The 23065-nt window shown below is 40.3% G+C and overlaps 2 protein-coding genes across 5 annotated transcripts; one reads left to right on the forward strand and one right to left on the reverse strand.

Moving 5' to 3' along the window:
• Positions 1 to 4590: 4590 nt before the first annotated feature.
• LOC134179810 (equilibrative nucleoside transporter 3-like) lies at positions 4591 to 14687 on the forward strand. 3 transcript variants are annotated; one of them, XM_062646774.1, is made up of 13 exons: positions 4591 to 4942; positions 6112 to 6193; positions 6378 to 6511; positions 6582 to 6676; positions 6742 to 6792; positions 6854 to 6939; positions 8499 to 8547; positions 8615 to 8739; positions 8811 to 8927; positions 9002 to 9179; positions 12930 to 13015; positions 13091 to 13281; positions 14245 to 14687. In XM_062646774.1, exons 1-13 carry the CDS (start codon positions 4773 to 4775, stop codon positions 14384 to 14386), a joined length of 1506 nt encoding a protein of 501 aa, XP_062502758.1. In that variant the 5' UTR covers positions 4591 to 4772; the 3' UTR covers positions 14387 to 14687. The 3 variants fall into 3 exon arrangements, with proteins under 3 accessions (XP_062502758.1, XP_062502759.1, XP_062502761.1); XM_062646775.1 differs by lacking the exon at positions 14245 to 14687 and having other exon boundaries at positions 13116 to 13276; XM_062646777.1 differs by lacking the exon at positions 14245 to 14687 and having other exon boundaries at positions 13119 to 13276.
• A 302-nt stretch (positions 14688 to 14989) lies between these two features.
• On the reverse strand, positions 14990 to 19369 carry LOC134180232 (transient receptor potential cation channel subfamily A member 1-like). Of its 2 annotated transcripts, XM_062647334.1 has the most exons (7): positions 19084 to 19369; positions 18950 to 19018; positions 18546 to 18884; positions 18421 to 18489; positions 18254 to 18364; positions 16173 to 16282; positions 14990 to 15470 (listed from the first exon to the last, which is right to left on the reverse strand). In XM_062647334.1, exons 2-7 carry the CDS (start codon positions 18965 to 18967, stop codon positions 15263 to 15265), a joined length of 855 nt encoding a protein of 284 aa, XP_062503318.1. In that variant the 5' UTR covers positions 18968 to 19018; positions 19084 to 19369; the 3' UTR covers positions 14990 to 15262. The 2 variants fall into 2 exon arrangements, with proteins under 2 accessions (XP_062503318.1, XP_062503320.1); XM_062647336.1 differs by lacking the exon at positions 19084 to 19369 and having other exon boundaries at positions 18950 to 19069.
• Between the last annotated feature and the right edge of the window lie 3696 nt (positions 19370 to 23065).

The following is a 23065-nucleotide window of genomic DNA, read 5'->3' on the forward strand; positions in this document are numbered from 1 at the left end:
TTGGTTGCCCCAACCGGATAATTGATTGACTGAGTCGGATAATTGGTTGCCCCAACCGGATAATTGGGCGGGAAATACTAGTATACCAAACAACAAACGCAACAACAACGAGTGAGTCGAAACAGACTCCAAAGAAAGAAAGCAACTGCTAGGCTAGCTGAGAACGGACTAATGAACGTGAACAATACAGCTAGCTAATTAGCAAAAGGCGTGTCACAGGCATGGGCGTTACATCTCACCACACGCCACACATCTATGCGTTTGTCTGTAGTTCGCAAAGTTGACATTGCAGCAGGAAAGAGACGACGAAGCTGCTGGCCGACTTGGAACACATGCAGCACATGTGCCCGTCGACGGATCTCGATAGCTTCTTCTAAATTGGGACTGTCGAAATAGCTTCAAGCGAATACTTGGTCACTCATACAGGGTTACATATTATCCGGTATTTTATGTTTTCTCCGCCCAATAAGCAAATTGTATGATGCCCCAATTATGCATACGTGGGAATTTGTGTTAACTAACAGAAGTTGCCCAGGCGAAGAATGGGCTAATCAGCTAGTATATATAATTCGAAGGCTAAAAAGTAACGTGTATGTGACGTCATTGGTCCATTTTGGTGTATTACGCACAGCCCACTTCTGAAGCCAGGGCACGGGTGTGACTGTAAGTGTTTACAGCACCTATTTCGTTCACAGCACCTATTTTGTTCACAGCTCCTATTTTGTTCACAGTCCCTATTTCGTTCCTATTTTGTTCACAAGATCTAATTCACAGCCCCTATTTTCTTCACTGCCCCTCAACAAAGTACAGCTTAGTTCTGGGAAATGGAGTCTCCGTTACAGCGGGAGACTATCTGTTAATAAGTAAGGCGATCGACTAATTGGTTTCGGCTTTCCTAAGTATATCTAGACGTCTCAAATCGGCACGCTCTCACTGTTGTGGCTGCACGAGACCGATGCGAAGGACATGACATTTAATTAATTTTCGCGCTGCTCGAACTTCTTCGGTACTAGAAGGCAATCATCACGACATGTACTAATTTTACCATTCCCGTCAAAGAACGTGGGCGTGCCCAGGGGTGTAGTGTGTACGGGGCTATAGCCCCATCATTTTTAGGTGTGATCTTAAATTTTGTGGATTTAATACGAATCTCTCTAATCAAACATCAAGACTTTACGTATGCATGAGTCACATCATGTCCGTGTAATATGAATTTGAATCTAGTGGACAAAGGCGTTTTGTTATTAAATTAATTGATCAACGTTTAGGTGACGTTTAGAACAACTGCATTTTCTGTATAGTATGAAGTACTAACAGCAATTAACTCTTGGCTAAACACAAGTGTACGGTATCTACCTAGCTCACGATAGCAAATATTATATATGCAGGCTCATTCGCCGGTTTTCCTTGCCCTAGTCAATTCTTCTAGTGCATGGACGCGCACATATACCAGTTAGTCCTATCTATAGAAGTGTTCAGACAAGCTTTGTCTCTTAAACTCCCATTTTTCAATCATTAAGGAGTTGAAAAGATTGTAATGTATCTGGATCTGAATATTCTGCTGAGAAGCTGTGCTAAGATCCAAAGTGTGCATTGCAGTTAATTTCTCTCCAAGAACACTGTACGCTTCACTTTTGCCTTGAACTTGAAAATCAGGACAAACTACCTCTTCAGCAAATTTGGTATTCAAATTGCCTGTCTTTCTTAAGAGACTCTGAAGCAACTTTGGATGGTATTGCAACTTCCTATGAAAGCATGCACCCGCTAATGAGGTTAGTGCTTCTCTGAGACCAAGACGTACTGTGCAAACTGATATAGTGTCGCTTGGAGCCACGAGGAATCCGGAATGGATGAGCGAGTGATTAGTTCAAGAGAATGTCTCAAACCTCTGTCGAAACGAGAAAACTCACTGTCTGTCAGACCAAGCACGTGTTACAGTCCGCAGAAGGTGATTGACCTTACAAACAGTCAAGCAACTGCACAAAAGATGTAATTTGACTTGGAGGTCGTCTCTATGTCGTTCAGATGTGACGGAATTTGTCTATGTTTTTAGCGACCGTACTGTGAAATAAAATATCTGACCAATAGGCTGGTGAGCCAAGCAATTCCAATCCGTCCGTAAACCTATGGATAGGAATTTCAGTACGTAGGAAATTGAGGGAAAGTATTGTCCCTTGATGGCCAGTAAATCTCGCATTTATCCAGATTGATGTGAAGACCGAATCAAAACCTTTTGCTAAGAACAGTTCTAATAGAGAAGAGATGCAACCTCGATCACCAGCGAAATGTACCATCATCCAGGTACCTTAGTTGCAGATCTATGCCAGGAACATTGCCTATACAGTCCAGAAATTCTAGTAATAATACCATGGAAATAGCATCGGACCTAGTGGGTACGTCTCCTAGCTTGTTGAGCTCCAGCAGTTGACAGGATAATCAGCATATCTATAGATTTTTCCTCGTGCTATTGGTAGTGATGTAAGACTTCAAAGTGTGAATAGCTGCCGCCAATCCACCACTTCCACTTACTCCAATTAACTTGACCATATTAGTAAAGGTAAGATCGAATACTTCTTCTAGGTAAACGAGGTTTGACTGCTGTACGGCAGATCCAACTGACTAAACGTCTAATCACTTCTCCAATCTATGCTATCGGTCGTATCCCGTCATTCAGATTTCTATTCAAGGCAGTCAATGGTACTTGCACCTGACAACTAGGGAGAAATGCTTACATCCACTTTCCCTGATAGTAACAGCGAAATAAAACGTGTAAGCTGTCTAAACATGCCTGTGCATCTGGTGTACGTGACTCTTTGATGGCATCCAAAAGGGTGGTGATGTGCTCGCCACTAGCTGCAAACAGCCTGGACTGGATGCTACTGGCAGAGTGGCCGAAACACCGTAAAGATGCCCACCCAGCAGTTAGACCGTATTTTGACTCCAGAGACCAGCTTGCAATATCGGACGGGTAATCTTCAAGGGAATGAAGATCGTGATATCTCCCAGTCTTCAGCCGCGCATGCTAGAACTGATACATGAATCCCGCTTAGGGATGGTCAAGTGTAAGGAGAGCTCATTAGGTCCTCTTCTGGCTGTGCAACTAAGGATGCAAACATTGAGAACACTGGTCGGAACTGCTGCCACTGCGCCGAATTGTAAACCCGACCCTCTGCAGAACCTCTTCAACCACTGACGGTCCCCGACTTGCCTCAATTTGTTTCAGTTTAAGTCAAAGCAGTATCTACTATTGGTCGACTATTATTCTAAGTTTATCGAAGTAGACAAACTGAAAGGGTTATCGACAGTCTCCGTTGTACAAGTACATCCGGAAACATTGCGCAGCGACAATGGACCACAACCCTGCTCTGAAGAATTCAAGAAGTTTTGCAAAGTCTAGACTTTGGTATTCATCATATCACATGCAGGCCGCACCACCAGCAGAGCACCGTGCAGCGAAAAGAGCAATCCAGACAGTAAAGTGGATGTGGAAGATAGCTGTGGATAAGGACAAGGCGCTCCTGGACCACCGCTCCACACCGGTCGCAGGACTCACGATCAACGCGTCCCCAGTACAACTTCTGATGAGTAGACGTCTACAGAACTTGCTTCCCATATCACAGCAGCTCCTACGGTCGACACAGCCTGATCCATCTCAAGTAAGACAACACTTCCAACAACAAACGTAAAAATAGTACTACCACGATCAGAAACTTGGAGTTAAGCCACTACCCGAGCTGAAACCAGGAGACCCGTAAGGATGTCACTACTTCCAGGGACGTCGAAGTGGCTACCCGCTCAGTAGTCAGACACCACGAATGCCCCAACTCATTGACAGTCAGGTGTGCATGATATCAAGGGGCGGAAGTATACCGACGAAATCGAGAGCACTGCGCAGGTCAACAGCCGTAGCAAATCAGCATTGCGAATCGCCGTCGCTGAGCCTTTGGAGTCTGCTACCAGCCATTGGACGGTACCGCCTACTAACCCGGGGCACAACGAAATGTCACCTGATGGCTCAACAGGGCCGCTATCATCTAGTCCTCTGCTAAGTTCGCAGGTAGGCTACCACCTTCATGAACCAGATCCTTCTCTTCGGTCTCAGTAGGATAGAGGACAAAGTAGAGAAGGATGGTAAAGCCACCAACAAGATTGGACCTATATGACGACCCCTTCCACGACGACGACGACGATGTCTGGGGAAGAAGATAACAGTCACGTGGCCAATAGGAGGTGCCTATCACGTGACCTAACACGGTTCTGTGTAACTTGTACATGTATTCGCGACTACGTAATAGACCTACTTCAAAGAGACGCTGTGACTAATTACGGTGCGATACATTTCTGCTTAATACGATATTATTTCTACATTCTAGGTAACGCGGAGAGGTTGTAATTGACCACGTGAACTTTGCATGTGCAACGACACACCAACCTCGGTGTAGCTAGTCTACATGCACCCGAAATTCTGTCTCAAACCCGATGTCCAGTATTGGAGGGCGACGCCCCCCAATCCCAATAATGGAGGGCGATGCTCCCAATCCCAATATTGGAGAGGTGATATCCCTCTTCCCACGGTGCCGATGCCCCTGAAATCTAAGAAACTGGACACACTTTTTCCTTAACTAAACAAAATCCTTAAAATTAATAATTTAAAAATTATTAATTAACAAAATTTGTAATTTTTAAGGGGGACGGTAAGGTAGCGGTTGTCCGCTGCATACGCTGTACGTACGTACTGCTACGTACATGCCAGGCTCACGTGACAGTATAAAATGGAGACTGATGACATTCTTAGCAGTGTGGAAGAAACGACAAGCAGCACTGTTAGGTCAAACACTTCAAATTTATTGGTGAATGACACTTACGACTTCAACTTTAATGACGTCGACACAACGTCGGAAAAGCTGCAACTGCTAGCACATCATGAAGGTCCCAGAGACAGGTAAACAAGGGATGCAAGTAGTGTACGGCTTTGATTAGTTACAATTGCATGTATTTGTCTTGTAATGTACTTATCTAACAACATAATTAATTTTTAGTCGTTTAATTATTTAAAATCTACAAATTAATTATTTATTTTATTACAAAGAATTAGTAGTTTATTCATACTATATTTATTCCTTCTACATATTGCCAAATCGAATTTTTGTCAAACTGACCTGATTTGAATTGACCTAACGTTTGTAAAGTGATAGTATCTTATACTTGCTAGAAAAGACCATGCACCCCATTTACACGCATAGAAGAACTGCATGCATGCATGGGGTGGAGCTGATAACTCGATTAATCGACAATAATTTACTCTGATGTGATACACTTGAAAAATTAATGGACTCATCCTATCATAGTTTTTCTTATCATCTAGTTGACGAATATATGAGTCAACTAACATGTGCAATATGTATGTGCATGCATATTGTACGTGCATGATATAAATATTGAAGTTGCAGTGACATTGCTAAGTAATTAATGTACTTACAGGGCCGGATCCAGATGGGGTTCCAACTCCCTCTTTTCCAATGGGCGTGGTTCAACAATTTCATATAATTTCATTAGAAAAGAGAAAATTAGTAATGCTATAAATAACTGCTACCAGGGTGAACCCCCTTTCAAAAATTCCTGGATCCGGCCCTGACTTAGATAAACGTGATTTAGTTGCTTATAGATGCTGGAAGTTTCATCTGTCTGATTTTGTGCTTCGTATATACTTATGGCATAATCTACATGGCGAGAGAATTATTACAGGGTTTGTATGCCATGTTATACGTACATACGAGTTTCAATCAACTGTATCGATACAGGTCTTCAAGACGCAGTTTATTTAATTTCTTGTTTAGCGAAATGTATACTAGTAGTGCATTGTCTATGTGTACCGCGTTGTTGCATGTAATTGGATGGGCCACCTAACGTAACCATTGATATCTATATCATCTTGGCTTGCACAAAACTTATACGAGTATCCAGTTTTTGCTATGGTGAAAAACGCATGCTGCAGCTAATTGTCTTGTTACAGATCTTAATTAACTTAATAGTTTGTGACACTTCATATATCTATTATTGGGGATAACAGATTGAAATATCATGATTTTGATTACACTGCATTCGATTTAGGTTCTCGTCGACTTATTTCATATTTTTTGCCTTTGGTATTGGATCATTTCTTCCGTGGACTGTATTCATTATGGCTGGAGAGGTACGTATGAATATTTGTCAATTAGGAATACATATATAGTATACTTTCTGTTGCATTGGATCGAGGAGATATGTGTGTATAAACAATTACAAACTGGTCTACTGATAGTGAAAAATCCTAAATAAGGAAAATCCAAGGGTGTACAAATATTATCTGAACTGATGACTTTTCTTAAAATTAATAGTATTTTGATTTGAAACTGTGGTCTGCTAACTCAACCTCAGACAATCTCGAAAACACTTACGAAAGCTATGTTTCAGCTGCAGCACAATCATCTAATGTCACATTCTTACTTGTGAATGTGTACATTACTCACCGGTATATAAATAATTTGCAACATACAATAACAAGATTAGTCTAAGCCTAGTTCATATTTTATAATGTGCAGGTTTACAGCAAAGATACGGATATACTCTGCATTGTTATCAATGTTATTGTTACTACTTTCTACAGTTGTATTTGTGTACATTGACACATCACAATGTATGGCAATATGTTAATGAGGTTATGGAACAGCTGGATCTGAATGTTTACTATTTTGATTTTAGGGAGATATCAATTTTTTGGAATTACTATGGTTACGATAGTAGCAGTCAATGGTTAGTGCTTTCAAGAATAATACACAGAAAGCATTTGAGTGAATACATCAATTTGTGTTAGCGGCAGGTGCTTTCTTTCTTGGTGGTATTGTTGGTATTGCTGGTATGATGCCTCCGAAGTACACACAGGCGGTTCTTGCAGGACAAGTAAGCTTTTCTGCACACACACACACACACACACACACACACACACACACACACACACACACACACACACATGTCACCGCCACACCACGTACGACCAACAACAACAACAACACTACCATCTCTGCCACTACTACCACCACACTACACCACACCATGCCCCAATACTTGATGCAATTAAGCAAACAACCTTAGTAGCAATGCCTACATTAGTAAATTGTAGTAAGACTCAAGACATGTAACAACAAATTATAATATAGCCATGCATATAGTTGCTAAGCATATAGTGTATATTTATTATAACTGCATGAACCATTGGTACAGACAACAGGAGACATATATATATATATATATATATATATATATATATATATATATATATATATATATATATATATATATATATATATATATCTGAAAGCTGTTGCTTCCAAAACCTCAGCAGTCACTGGCCTTAAATTCCACCAGGCTTTCCAAAATATGATACAGCAACTTTCTATTCAATTATGGAAACATAACTCAAGAATGATTCGTAAGAGAGTTCAGCTTGAAGTACAGGATGTTGATAGTTGGGATATACCTAGTGTAATCTAAGACTTGTCGGTTTGAGGATGTTTGGGGGATTGTTTGAGTTTGGAAAAAAAGATATATATATATATATATATATATATATATATATATATATATATATATATGATGTAATATAGCGTTGTACGGTATTAGGACATAATGTGTTGGTTTGTGAAATAGATCAAGAAATACTTGGGATGTTTCGACCTGCAGGTCATTTAATATCAACTAAAAACATCTACAACTATTGTAAAAAGTCTTAAAATTTAAGACGTCATAATAAGGAAGACCACTGATCTTTAACTATTCTTAATCCATCATCCTGATTTAGCCTTCCTTTTCTCTAAATCCAAATGGCTTCCTTGACTTGTCTAGGAAGTACAGAAAGTGCAGAAAGCAGACACTTAAATTCTTAAACCTTTTACAGTAGTTGTAGATGTTTTTTGGTTGATAACGACCTACGGGTCGAAATGTCCCAAGTATTTCTTGATCTATTTACGGGAAACATCTCTCACAAACCAACACACACACACACACACACACACACACACACACACACACACACACACACACACACACACACTTTCTAGTTTCACTGAGATCCTACAAATAATATTAATAATCACAGCAGCTAGTTTCAAGTTATGACCTTGATTATGAAACTCACAGTTTATGTTAAATATCACAAACATTGCAGCAAAAATAGCACTAGACAATAACACATTCAATCGAATTTATTTTTGATTTTCGTTGCATGTTCCAATTAATGCAGAGAATCGGCTCCAATACTTCACATACCATGAAACTATTGACAGTACAGTGTACATATACAGCACAGTCAAATATAGATAGACATGCATGTACAATGAAATTTGCAACTGGTCCTATTGCAACCCTAATGATGAGAAAGACAGCAGCCAACAAGGAATTGCTATCATATACAGTCTGCACATTTTGCCTAAAACTACGTTACTGCATATATTGTCTTCCAGGGAGTTGCTGGAATGATAACGTCATTTTGCCAAGTTTTCTCTTTACTTGGTGTGGTTTCTATATGAATTATCATGTGCAGCATAAATTGCATATACATTGTCACATGAATTAACAGGCAGTGGTGGCACGAGAGCAGTACTATCAGATAGTCAAAAGCAACGAAGTGCTCTTGGATACTTCCTTTCATCGAGTGTCTTTATCGCGTTCTGTTTGTTTCTCTTTAGATTGTTGCATAATTTGGTAAGTCCACTTAACTAAATTGAAACATGCAACAGCTCACACTGTATGATGTGTATGCATGCTGCAATTAGCCATTTGCCGTTCATCACTTTGAAAATAGCAAGAATTCAAACATTAACACTTCTGTGGGAGATGGCCAAGAAAGAAAGCAGCCAACACAACCAAAGAAATGGGAAGTGTTCAAGCAGGTACCACATTTACTGCATCGCAATTAATTGATTAAAACTTATTATTAGTATTACTTGTTTTATTGCATTATTAGATCCGGAAGCCTGCCCTAGCTGTCTTGCTGACGTCTTTGGCTACTGTATTTGTCTATCCTGCTGTAGGGTCTCTTGTGAGATCCACTGCATGGAGCCAGCATCGGTGTCAAGTGCACAGAAATGACTCCCTATTTAGAAACACTACTTATAACACATCATCAGGCACTGCATGGACCTGTAAGTGCATGCATGTCTACATCATATTAAAGCTGTTGACTGTCTGTCCTTTATTCTTGTCTTTCCATGGCTGCTGTCAATTTGGGGTCGGTCTAGATCATGGTACTTAAATTTGCAAAATTAAGTACCATGTATTTCTATGCTTTGTTCATATATAAAACGTGTGTGTGTGTGTGTGTGTGTGTGTGTGTGTGTGTGTGTGTGTGTGTGTGTGTGTGTGTGTGTGTGTGTGTGTGTGTGTGTGTGTGTGTGTGTGTGTGTATAATCTATCGTACAAGCAATAAAATTCCACAAACGAACAGACAGTTGTTGCATTAATTAAATTAGCGTACCCTGTGTAAATGTAATACTAGTCACAGTCAGACGCAATCATTTTTATGGTATCCAGACTAGCAGGAGTCCAAAACCATACGTTTCCACTGCTAGTGGGAAGAACAAAGCACCACTGTCAACGAATGCTTCGTCATATTTGAGATCCTTCTCAAATTCATGCATCAGCTGAACCGGCGAAATTTGTACTGATGATGACAAATTTCAATTGCATTGTGTTATAGGTAAGGTCAAAACAAACAGGACGACCAAACAGAAAGTTGGGATGGTATACATGCAAAACAAATCTGAGAACATTATACAAGCAACACTGATGAGTCTACATGTCTGTTCAATAAATTTCAAGCATTGTTTCAAAGAAGGTTAGACTTCATCACTAGATCTCAAAAGCAACAGCTAGAGCCACATGTATCAAAGATTTTGTTATCAGAACAGCTACTTGTTAATGTGGATGCTGACATTAAAGCAAGGCTGACGTATATAGCGATTGGTGAAGTTTTACAGCATCTTATTAGTCGTCTCTGTTGTTGGGCAGTTAAGTAAGACTTGCCTGATTTATTCCTACCTAATGGCCAAGTCGGCATTGGATTACCTAGGAGTTTGGATGTGGCTGCTCATGCTTGGTCAAGTTGTATTGATTCTTATGGGTCGGATACTGATCTCTGCTGCCTGAAGGTTGACATGACCAACGCCTTTAATGAATGTCATTGCCCGTGCTTTCTTAGATCTGAAAATTGAATTTCTGGCTCTATTTGGTTGGTCACAATGGAGCTATCATTGTGCAGGCCATTTCCGTTTGGTGACACATGGATGAAATCATCAGTGGGAGTACAACAGGGTGACCCTCTGGGACCTTTGTTGTTCTCTTTGGCTCTTTTGGAATTGTTGGATGACATCGGGACTTTGGAAGGACTCAAACTCCAGTTGTGGTATCTTGATATAGGCTCCTGTTCTGCTATAGCTTCTCTACTCGATTCATTATTGTCAAAGGGACCATCTTTTGGCTTTAATACTCGTCAATTTGAAAAATGTGAGATTTTTTGGCCATCCGGAAACCAAGAATTTCCTGCGTTTGATAATGACGTTCAACGTACTGTTCAGGTCACTAATGGGGTTGATTTTCTTGGTACCCCAGTCTACGGTTCAAACTCCCGTTCTATTAACTGTGTCCAAATGAGTTGACATGGTGTTAGTTCTATAATATCAGTTATCATGTTTGAAAGACCCTCAAGTGGAATTACACCTGCTCAAGAGCTGCCTTAGCCTATGCAAGATGAGCCATGTCATAAGAACTGTGTCACCTTATAAGATTTATCAGGAGTTGATCAGATTTGACACTGGTTTACAACACAGTTTTGAAAGGTTGTCAATCTACTCTATCTCAGATCAGGCCTAGCAACAAGCAACTCTCCCTATTCAATATGATGGTGTTGGTCTTCGGAAAGCTAGCAGAGCTTCATCCGCAGCCTTTGTTGGAAGTTGCAACTCATCGCGTCAACTTTCATATCAACTGCTACACAACTTAGTGCCTCAGCCCACAACGAAGAAGCCCCTAGTTCTATTGTTGGTGACGAAAGTCTTGACCTTCTCATTCCCAGCGAAATTCAAGTAGACAACGTCTGACAACCTTACCTCCACACATGAATGGCTGTATATGATCAAAGTGGACACAACATGATTTGCAGAAGTGTTGGAATGAACAATCTCAAATCCACCACGGAAAGAAAGTGTCAAAGCTTAAGAGATCAAGCAAGGCTTAAAGCCATATCGTCTCCTCATTCAGGGGGTTGGTTGAGGGCAATTCCTAACTGCAGTCTTGGCCTAGCCATGACCCCAAAGTTTGTTATAGCTTTACGGCTTCGCCTTGGAATTTCTGTATTTCCAAATATTCCCAACTCAATAAGATGGACCTGTAATTATGTGCTAGCTGAACATGGCAATCACGCCCTTGGTTGTGGTCCATTGAGAATTAAACGACAGGATGCTCTTTGTGACATTTTTTACCACTGCTTGCTCAAGGAAAACTCTGGTACTCGCCGTGAACAGCGTTGCTTAACTCAGTCCTTTGACAGACCAGGGGACATTTATCACCCCGACTTTACTCAGGGCAGACCTGCATACTTTGATGTGTCTATAAGGAACTCCTTCAATCCTTCTCAGATAATCATCGCTGCTAATGAAGCTGGTGCAGCTGCCAAGTTTGGTGAATCAGAAAAAGACGACAGACACGATGAAAATGTAACAGCATGCAGTAGGCGGTCTTTTCTACCCTTTGGTGGTGGAAACCTATGGAGTATGGTTAACTCACAACCTGGAAGTCATTAAATTTATTCCAAAAAGATCGTTGCTTAATGGACAAACTCTTAGCAATACTCTTTGCAACTTGCATGAGCAATTGTCATGCAGATTTTATGGCAATACAATGCAAAGTTGATTTTAGAAAAATTAGCTTTAGCAGCTTGGCGTTGACTCTTTTAATTACGGTGTTCTAGAATAAGGTGACTGCACTGAGTCACCATTAGTCTGTGACATATATGCTGAAACACACACACACACACACACACACACACACACACACACACACACACACACACACACACACACACACACACACACACACACACACACACACACACACACCACACACACACACACACACACACACACACACACACACACACACACACACACACACACACCACACACACGCACACGCACACGCACACCACACACACACACACACACACACACACACACACACACACACACCACACACACACACACACACACACCACACACACACACACACACACACCACACACACACACACACACGCACATGCACACCACACACACACACACACACACACACACACGCACACGCACATGCACACGCACACCACACACACACACACACACACACACACACACACACACACACACACACACTCACACAAACACACACACACACACACACACACACACACACACACACACACACACATGTAATGCCACCAAAATAAACTGTTCTCTATGGTCTAGCACCTTTATGCTTACAGATGAAGAGACCATGGTTGGCTACTTCAGAAATGTAATGTAACATTGCTTCTGTGTCTGTACAACCAACAGTTGATTATGTTTGAAAGCCAATAGTGATAATATCCTTCCAATCTGTATAAGGTATATCCTCTTACATTTTTGAAAGGTCGGAGAACTACCCATAGTGTCTGTTGGTCTGTGGTGTTTTTGTCAATATAGTCTGTCCATCTGCCCATGACAGTATATACTTCTGTTTGTAATAATTAGTAAAAGCTTGTCCTTCCTTTCTACCTGTTATATATTCATTTTCTCGGCATTAACTCATTTCACTTTTATGCCTTCAATAATTTTTGTTGCTACAAACAGTTGTGGCTATCTATAGGTACCTATTTCACACCTGTTGGCTGCTTTCTTCTTTACAACGTTGGCAATGCTGTTGGAAGACTGTTTCCTCGCTGCATACACAAGGTACATTAGCTGTTGCTCTTGACAGCTACACTGTATGTTTAATTAAAACCATAAACAGCTGCTCATTTTCTATAGCCAAAAAATCAGTGGCTTTTTTTAGCAGTGTGTTGCATACGCTTGCTGTTCCTACCTACATGGTTGATGATGAGATATGAAGGCATGGAGTCTCCTTTGCTGAACAGTGATATCTACCCATTAACACTGATGCCCATCTTGTCTTTGTCAAATGGCTACTTTGTTACACTAGCAATGATGTATGGACCAAAGTAAGTGATCATATCAACTCACTGACTTGTTTATATAAGTAAGGTTGACAGTTTACCTAGTCTGGCATAGGCAGACCCCCAGTATGACGTACGCTGCTTCCAGTGGGAGAGCAAGCTAGGTATACGTGAGACTACATTTTACGCTTTACGCATGTAGTCTTGTGACAATTACTTACAGTTGAAAGTCTGCCTCTAGGGGACTGCCTCAACCATAAGCTACTCAAGCATGCACTAAGTGAAACTTGCAAGTAGTAGAAAACACAAACCACTGATTGCAATAAATGTGACTGTTTAACACAACACATAATTATGTAATTCCTTCTAGTTAGATGGTGTTCACTTGGAAATAATTTTTCTGTTTCTGGATATCCTGCAGCTTACTGCATGATTGCTTCATCTACAATTTATTTTTTGTGTACTATATATCGCCTTTGCATGGGACCAGCATAAAAACGTCACAAAATACTAAAAATAAAACAATGTGCCATTCTACCATGTAAATGTGAAATCGAATAAATATCAACCTCCCTTTAAAGTATCGGATCAAACCAGTTTAGCTAATGAAATTCCTATTCCAAGTATTTATATTTAAAGTGTTGTGAGGAGACATACCAGTACACGTATATAGTAACAATATACTACATGGAATAATGTAAGTACTCTACAATTAGCTCACGTTCTTGATTATGCAGAATGGTTCGTGTCTGATTCATTCTAGAATTTGGCATGCCAAAAGTCAAGATATATTATAGAACTCTACAAAATTTTCATACTGGCCACAACCATACATGGTATACTGCACCATGAATGCACAGCATCCATTCTAGTCACTAACCAACCTTCTTACTTCTGAGTGGTAGGGAGAATGAGCAACAAGATGTGTTTACTACGTAAAATAGCTTTATATCCAAGACATTAACATTGACAATGATATTGTTTGTAACGAAGCTTTGTATCATGCAGGAGCATTAGCGGGGATGCTTGTATGGAGACAGCTGGGTCAATAATGGCAGCTTTCTACGGAGGAGGTATCCTATTGGGAAGTCTGGTTTCCTTAATAATTGTGCAGATCATCATTCCAATTGTCAAGTCACACGGGTGGTAATTTTGGAATACGTGTCGGAATGTCTTGGAGCAAGTATGATTTACTCATATTTCCTTCACCTGGAGAATGCAAATATTAATAACTGATCAATTTTGATAACTATTACTTAGTGCCCGCGAATGTGAACATTACTGATATTATATTGACACTTTAAATAGCTATCTGTACTTGCCTACCTCTAATTGCATTTCACAAAATAATTTGATAATTCATCTGTTACTGTACAATTTAGAACCTTCTACTAATATAAACAATTTAATTTTTACACTGCCATTTGTTTAAATCTCTATACAACTTATAATAAAATACAATTTTCAAAATCAGTCCCTATGAAATATGTTCCATCTATTCGTATGGCATCATTTCATTAATTGAAGGGCATGCAAAACCAGTTAACTTTTTGTTGTCTCTCAATGCTTTGACTAAAATTTAAACAAGATCGACATCAACATCCTAATCTCCAATCAGTTTGGATAACATCCTATGAGTCCTTTATAATCAGTTCTGACAATAGCTGCGGTCTGTTATTGATACACGTATAGCACTTATTCAATGCCACAGCACACAAAAATCAAGCACTACTTGTATGATTGATTACTCAGAGCTCCTTCAATCATGTTAAAACGTAAGAACATAGTCAAGTAACAATTAGTAATGGCAATACAACACCTAAGTGTTTAGATGCATTCAAGATACAAACTTGACAAGGCCACCATATACTATTGCTATATCTGTATCCACTAGACCAGGTCGTTGCACATCTAACTACAAACTCAAGACAATGCTAGACATGGACTAACTTCTTACTTGATTAACAAAGTCTATACTTTCTCATTGACAAAGTATCATTTCATGTATGTCTCTTGCATCTTTATGCTATACTTCATCTCTGTCCTCACCCACAGTTTCTAACTTAGACCTCACACTCTGCTCTATGTCAATGGTCGAACTAACACTTGATGTTAAATGTTGTCGTCCCTCTGCAATTGATGGTACCTCCTTCAATTGTATGTGTTTAACACATTCAGCCAGTTTCTTCACAAGCATGAGATGGTTATCCATAGTAGTTTCAATGTCACCAAGCCTACAGAACCCCATCAGTTCAAATAGTAAAATACCATATTCGGCCAAATAATAATGCCCATGCTCGTCTATACGCCCATGTGCAGCAGGTGAGAACTTTCTGCCCGAAAAACGCTCATGCCCAAGTCTATGCCATGCCCATGTTTACCGCTAGAATATGCATGCGCAGAATACACAAAATGGTGTCAGCAGAAAATCCGTCTGTGCGTGTGCGTGTGTGCATGCGTGCGTGCGTGCGTGTGTGTGTGTCTGTGTGTGTGTGTGTGTGTGTGTGTGTGTGTGTGTGTGTGTGTGTGTGTGTGTGTGTGTGTGTGTGTGTGTGTGTGTGTGTTTGATGAGCTGATGTCAATGTTGAGTGAAAGTGCTTACTGATAGACTCATGTCTTCGTTGCAATTACTGATACTGATGCTGTTGATTCAGGCCAACGACTCTGGTTTAATTTGCTGCTGCTAGACAGATACCAGTACTGCATGTACCTTTGATCTTGCATGCAAATGGGAATTTGGGGTATTTCTGTCTTCAAGTGTTTAGAGTTGATGACTGACCAAACGGCAGCATATTGCGACCATGTCTATCTGACCGAGACCAAAATAACACCCATGCCCTAGTATACGCCCATGCCCTAACGCCCAGGGTGTTATTACAGGCGAATATAGTATGTCAATAAATGCATGGCAATTCCTGCACATTCATGGTACTCACCAATCCTCTAGTAAACTCAGATTAAGTTTTACTTCATTCAGTTGAAGATGAAGAAAAGACTGTTGTTGATCAGCTGCTGGCTCTTCTGCAGCTTTAGTAGCACGAACCACCTGATACAAATTTGTTGATTATAACACGTACACAATGTAGCACATTAATTGTTACTGTTTGGGGTGAATGATAGGTTTAAGTAGCATCTCTGAAAAGATGTGGATGGATGCATGAGAACAATATGTGGTTGTGGTGTATTTGTAGTTTAGGCCAGAAGTCAAATGTTGATTATGACCTGGTATTGTCAGTGTAAGTATGGTTGGTGTACAGTCCAAAACAGTGCGTAAAGTCGCAACACAAAGTACAAAATTTAAAAAACTAGTTATTCTTAACAGTTCCTGACAAATCAAGAAACTCAGGAAATCTAAAAACCATAATTCAGTAAGAATTAATTTCTTGAATTAATTTCTTGTAACACTCAGTATGCATAATCATAATCTTTGTTCGTGTAATAGCTTGATTGCAAAACTTGATTGCCTTACTATACTAGTTGCACAGTATCTGTAGGTGGTGCCTTGCACTGGTGACCAACGGGTAGCAATAGAGATTTCTGATCGTCTACTGAAATGCAGCGTCATAGCTATAGACAATATGTATTTTTGAAACCCTGCCATGAAAGTGAACGTGCAAACTTCCTAATAATTTAGATTACGTATTTAGCTAGGCCTGATAGGTAGTCATCGTTTCGTGAGCGTGATCAAGACAATTGAAATGTACCGTGTAGCTTTGCACTGAGTTCCATTGTAATGACAGTGGTATGCTATATTTTTTGACATATAAATTGATATCGGCAAACAGTGACTATCTACATGCAGTGTTAGATACAGCACAATGTAGTAATGATTGATCATACTGTAGTACGAGACGTGTGAATAGTTGACTGTAGGTAGCATATTGGTTACTAGTCAGCTTCTGAAGTTGTTCTCGTTTGTCAAGTACATGCAATTCCCAGCTCTAATACAAGAGGACAGGGCGACGGAACTCCATGAGGCTTGCACAAATCGTTCCTATTCTGATCTGTAGTCAGGCACAGAAACAATTCTTTTGACTTAGGTAATAAAATAAAATATGATCATTGGGAGAAGAAATTTGACGTTCGTGTACACACACGCGCGCGCACACACACACACACACACACACACACACACACACACATGCACACACACACACACACACACACACACACACACACACACACACACCATGCATGCACACACACACATGCATGCACGCACACACGTGCACACGCGCGCGCGCGCGTGCACACACACACACAAACAGCTCGATAGATAAGACCACGCCCTGCCCTTTCTGTTGTGTAACCCAGATTAGAAGCCTCACTACATTTGGCAATAATTCTTGTCAAGCATTCCTATGTTTTTATTCCTTCTCAAGTTCTGTATCTCTCCATCTTTGTAAACTCTGCGGGTAAATATCCAGCTCACATAATGGAAGACTGACATCGTTTCTACATGGAGTCGTGCTTCAGTCATTTTGAAAACTTAAAACTCTGGTCTAAGAGGCATATAACACTACTCTGTCTAGATGCTATTCAGTTGCACTCTAAAACTCACATTACTTATGCAGCTTCAAAATAGCAACACTCTCTTTGAGTCATGAGATGCATACACTAGTACTGATTTTCAATAGCAGCCCATGAACTGTGTGACCAAAAACTGCATCCGGCCATTTCCCTTGCACAGATCAAAATTTTTAGTTTAGCATTTTGTACAATTTAGGATTACGACAATAAAATAAAGATATGAGTCAAACATTTCTTACTGCCTAGTATTTAAACTGTTCCATTTAGAAGATTTCAAATCATAAAACTGAAATGGTCAGAATATCAACTTGCATAAAGATTAGGCACAGAAACTCTAGGATATTCCCTAATCTAACAGCAGAGGTTTGTCAGTGTCTAAACTTCTACTGAATATGTATTTTATTTCACAGAACAATTATTTAATGTTCCCAACAGAGCTCATTAGAGGCAATTTTGGTGTCCATTCAAATAACAAAATATACTTTACCCAGCTGCGGAAAGTGTTTTCGTCTTTTGAGGAGTGTGAGCTGTGAATGACTTGGACACGGTTAAGGAACCAAGATGGCAATGCACTTTCCAAGTCAATCAGCAGCTTTATCTATAAAGCAAACACTATTATTAACACAACTGACACTACATTACTGATAAATTTACCTGCATTCGAATTCGCCTTAAGCCAGCCTGTTCCTTTATAGTTGCAATGTCACCCACAGCCAAACCAATCTATGTCACACACCAATGCCTAAACCAGAACCACTTTCCAGAATAAATCTACATACCAATGTGTTCAGAACAACAATTGGCATAAGTAAAGTAAATAAAAAGAAGATGATATATGACAAAGGTGGCAGTATGAGACCAACATCATCGCCAGGTGTGGCACTTTGATTGGCAGCACATGACAGCAGAGTATTTCCATGCTCATCATGAACTGTAGCATTAGCAAGATTCCTGATGAATAAAAACTCACTAAAGTGAGACCTCAGGGTCTCGTACAATGCATTGATGTGTTCGTGTTCACGGCTAACACGTGCAGGCAAAACACTGTCATAATCCAAATCTCCAACTACCATCAGCACAACTTTCATCATAGACAAACCTCCATTCGAAAAGCTTGGCTTCACAAAAATAAAAAAATGACAATGAGAGTTCAGATAAATAGTTGTGATAAGAGTGGAATTACATTGTTGTTCAAGAGCATATAGAAGGCAAGACCAAATCCAAGAACAAACAGCGAGACCACAACTATGAACTAAATACAGCAATCAGTAGACTACATGAACACACAAGTTTTATATAATACATTAGATTACTCACCTAATGGTAATGATAATAATGGTAGTATATTGTTGTATAGATATTCTACATTCCATATAGACGAGGCAAAATAAGTTATACATAAGTTAAAATTTTAAAAAGAGGGTTACTAGCTAACTGTAACAAAACGTCAGAAATATATGTAAAGATCTGAACTTATGTCCCCAATGAATTACAAGCGACCCTCTGCTGTTGCCAGCAGAATGTTGTTGTTTGTTTTTACAGCCCCTGATACACATGATGGCTGATCTTAGGAGAGCAAATCTGAGGCTGCAATAGATCCAGTTGATTGTTGTAGCATACAAAGAGTCATCTTTTTCAGCAGTTAACAAAGCCATAACCTTGGTATGAAAGTATCCATCAATTGCTGCATCCTCCAGCGACAGAAACTATGATTGGAGTAAACAAAGCATGTGCAACTCCTAGAATTCTCTCTGCATATCTTTGCTTTTTCTCTAACTGATAATAAAAATAATCATAAGTCAGTATCGCCCACTGAGAAACTACCTGTGGACATGAAAGAGACCTACGGATGGCTAAAGTCATCGAATCTTCCTGCTGCAACTGAGGGACTCGTTGTTGCTGCTCAAGACCAAACTTTTTGTACTCGGTATTGTGAGCGCAACATTATGCATCATGATGTCAGTGCCATTTGCAATTGCTGCTTATGCAGGCCAGACCTGGATACAGTCGGCCACATTGTGGCAGGCTGTAATGCCTTGGCATCAATGGAGTACACTGATCAACACAATCAGGTGGCCTCCATCATCTGCTAGGACATTTGTCGTCAGTTTGAGGTTCCAATGGAGAGCAGATGGTATACCGGCATCATCCTGATAGGCTTGTGAAGACTGACGACATCACTATGATGTGGATACAGCCATCCCTACTGCTAACGAGATTGGTGCCAATCTTCATATTGCCCGCTTCAGAAATAAGAAGACAAACACGTCTTCTTATTGATACCAGCTGTCCTGCTGATGGCAATATCAAAAGGAAACAGGCTGAGAAGCTGGAGAAGTACAGCGACTTGTGGGGTTTGTAGGCTGCAAATGTGGCCGTGTTGGACACTGGTTGTTCCACAGTGTTAGGAGCATTGGGCACAAAGCACACAGGTACTGCACAGTGGCTGAACATCATTCCAGGTCATCACAACCTGCAGCACTTACACAAAACAGTGCTTCTTGGATCCAGTCGAATCCTGCATAAAGTCATGGTTACTGTCTAGACAACCACAATTGATAGTCCAAGCACTTCTGAGGCAAGGTTTGCTTCCAGACCTTACAAGACCTTACAAACCAGACTGATCTTGTTGAGCACAACACATAATAATAATCCACTAGTCCTACCTCGCCCTATGGGCGGTAGCAATCTATCTTTGCACGTTTACACTTACTAGGCAAAGAAAATGCAAAATAAACTTTCACCAGTCATCCATTATTTGGCAAGTTTTCAACGTTCTAAATTGTTAGAACAATAATTGTTGTGTGGGTTAGCTTTTGTACAACACTTATTCAGTTGCAGCATGAGTTAGAATGTATAATACACGTACGCATCTTATTACTCTAGGGATCTTACACACTCCAGCCATCGCAGTTTGCACTCTATAAATTTGCTGTTGTCGTTGTATTCACTCAAGCCAGAGTTTTGTCTCTAGCATCCCCATGCATCTCAGACTCTTCACACATAATAATGTCACGATCTACTCGTGGAGAATGATGTCACTTCCGCCAAGAAAATGCACCTTCCCTAACACACGGACAGACGCACACACGCAAAAGCGGCCCAGTATAATTCATCCCACCACATTTTTATCCCCAGGCAGAATACACTATCCTCCCGCATAAAATATTCTAGGATACTATATACCATTGTGATTGTTTTTTATCCTGCCCGAATAGATGTCCTAGTGTACAGTATCCTCTCGAGTAGAATTTGAGCCTGAACGTGCATCGTCAATGATATAATGTTTGAAATGCCAGAACTGGTTATATTTACTACAGTAGATCAGTACACGCGTGCGAGTGTTCTGCGGAAGCAGTGGACACCAGACATTCCTGTGCAAATTATTCAGGAACGTTCTATCGCCATGGACAATTTGATATGAATATTTTGGAATTGATAAGCAAATTAAGAGCGCCATGATGTGTTGTAACAATACAATGGGTGCTAATGTAAATGAGAAGTGTGCCTTAGGACAGCAAGTTGCAAAGAAATTTCAGAAATGGTCATATGTGCTAATTGTCTGTACTTTAGCTTTGTTATGGCTATTATTATTGAAAATCTTACGCTATTTCAACCAGGTAGAAGCGACACTATAGTTGAGATAAAATACCCTGCTACCATATTCTAGTGGGGATGAGCAGAATGTCCTAGGATATTTAAACCGGGGAACAGAATATCTAACCAGGGGAAAGAAAATCTAACCAGTGGAGAAAGAAAATCTAACCGGGGGATGACTGTCCTATGATAGTCTAACTGGGTAGGGTAAAACATTTTCTAGTTGGAAATAAAATATACTAGAATATTCTATTACGGGGATAGACTATCCTAGAATACTCTAACCGGTAGGACAAAGCATTTTCTCATTGGGATAGAATACACTAGAATATTCCATTCGGGGGATAGAATATCCTAGTATATTTTATCCGGGGAGATGAAATATACGGCGGATAGTATATACTGTGACATCGGCTTAAACTCTGACTGCAGTGGGTCACTGACTCAGCCTGTGAATGCATCTTGCACTCTAAACAAATACACCAGTCGGGAATTAGAGAATGGTTGGCGAGCGCATGTCACATCCGCATACTCGACTAATCGAACAAACAAACTCCAGAGCATCTCATTTTAGGCCACCAAAGTCTCATTTCTGGCCGTCAGAGGCAGTCTAGGCAAAATCCAACTCAACCATTCGTCTCGGACGGTTGAACTCGACCGGGCCACTGTGTTTCGCGACGATCCGAGACCGGTGTCGTGTCGATCGGCGCGTTACAGACAGACAGACAGACATCCATAAACTCTGACTGCAGTGGGTGCATCTTGCACTCTACTATATACCAAGTATAAAAACATTTGAGAAAGTGATGGGTATGTAGGGATGCATATGTACTATTCATGCTCATCTCCTACATCACAATTGAGTACTGTGAGTGTTACACATGACTGCTGCATTTTAGATTGAAACTGCCGCAAGCATTAAATTTAGGTAAAAAATTGTGATGAGGAGATGAGCATGAATAAGTACATCCGCATCCCCACATACCCGTCATTTTCTCAAAACGTTTTTTACACATGTTTCATTCACTTTAGCAGCTGTCAGATTTATGTAATAACATTGATTGCATCAATAAACAACTCCCACACATCTTTACACACAAAGCATAGATGCTCACATGCACAGAGACAGCTCCCCATTGAGCATAGTCGTATGTATATATGTTCAACTACATGTAACTGTAAGCACACTGTGGAAGTGGCAGCTAAGGTCCCAAACCATAGTTTCCACCAGCTAATAATAGGTAATTACATGGAGCTGTCATGTACACACGTGACCAGAACAACATGGCATTGTGGAAGCCTTACGTAGAACTATGCAGCAGCAGTTGACTGATACTGGGTAAACTTTACACAGTTCTAGCTGTTGAGTCAGTGCAATTCCTCGGACAAGAGTGAATCATTTCGTATGACCCTTGTTGCTGTAGCTGATTCGAGTGAGGTGCTAGCCTGGCTGACAAAAGTGAAACGTGAAAGAATAAATCGCGTTTTTTACTTGCCAATAGACAGCTTCTGAGAGACTCTTAGTGTCAGTGCTAGTAGTCTAGCTACCACTCGGAACGTTTACAGTCGAGCGTTAGGTGGCTCTGAGATCTTTTTACTGAGCTATGAGATCTGGTTAGGATGCGTTTGGATAATTTTGTATGGGTCGCCATTTTAGATCCTTTGCATCCCTACATAGAGAGTGAGTAGCACTGTCTGATAC

Source organism: Corticium candelabrum, chromosome 5, assembly GCF_963422355.1.
Source record: "Corticium candelabrum chromosome 5, ooCorCand1.1, whole genome shotgun sequence".
Classification (NCBI taxonomy): domain Eukaryota; kingdom Metazoa; phylum Porifera; class Homoscleromorpha; order Homosclerophorida; family Plakinidae; genus Corticium; species Corticium candelabrum.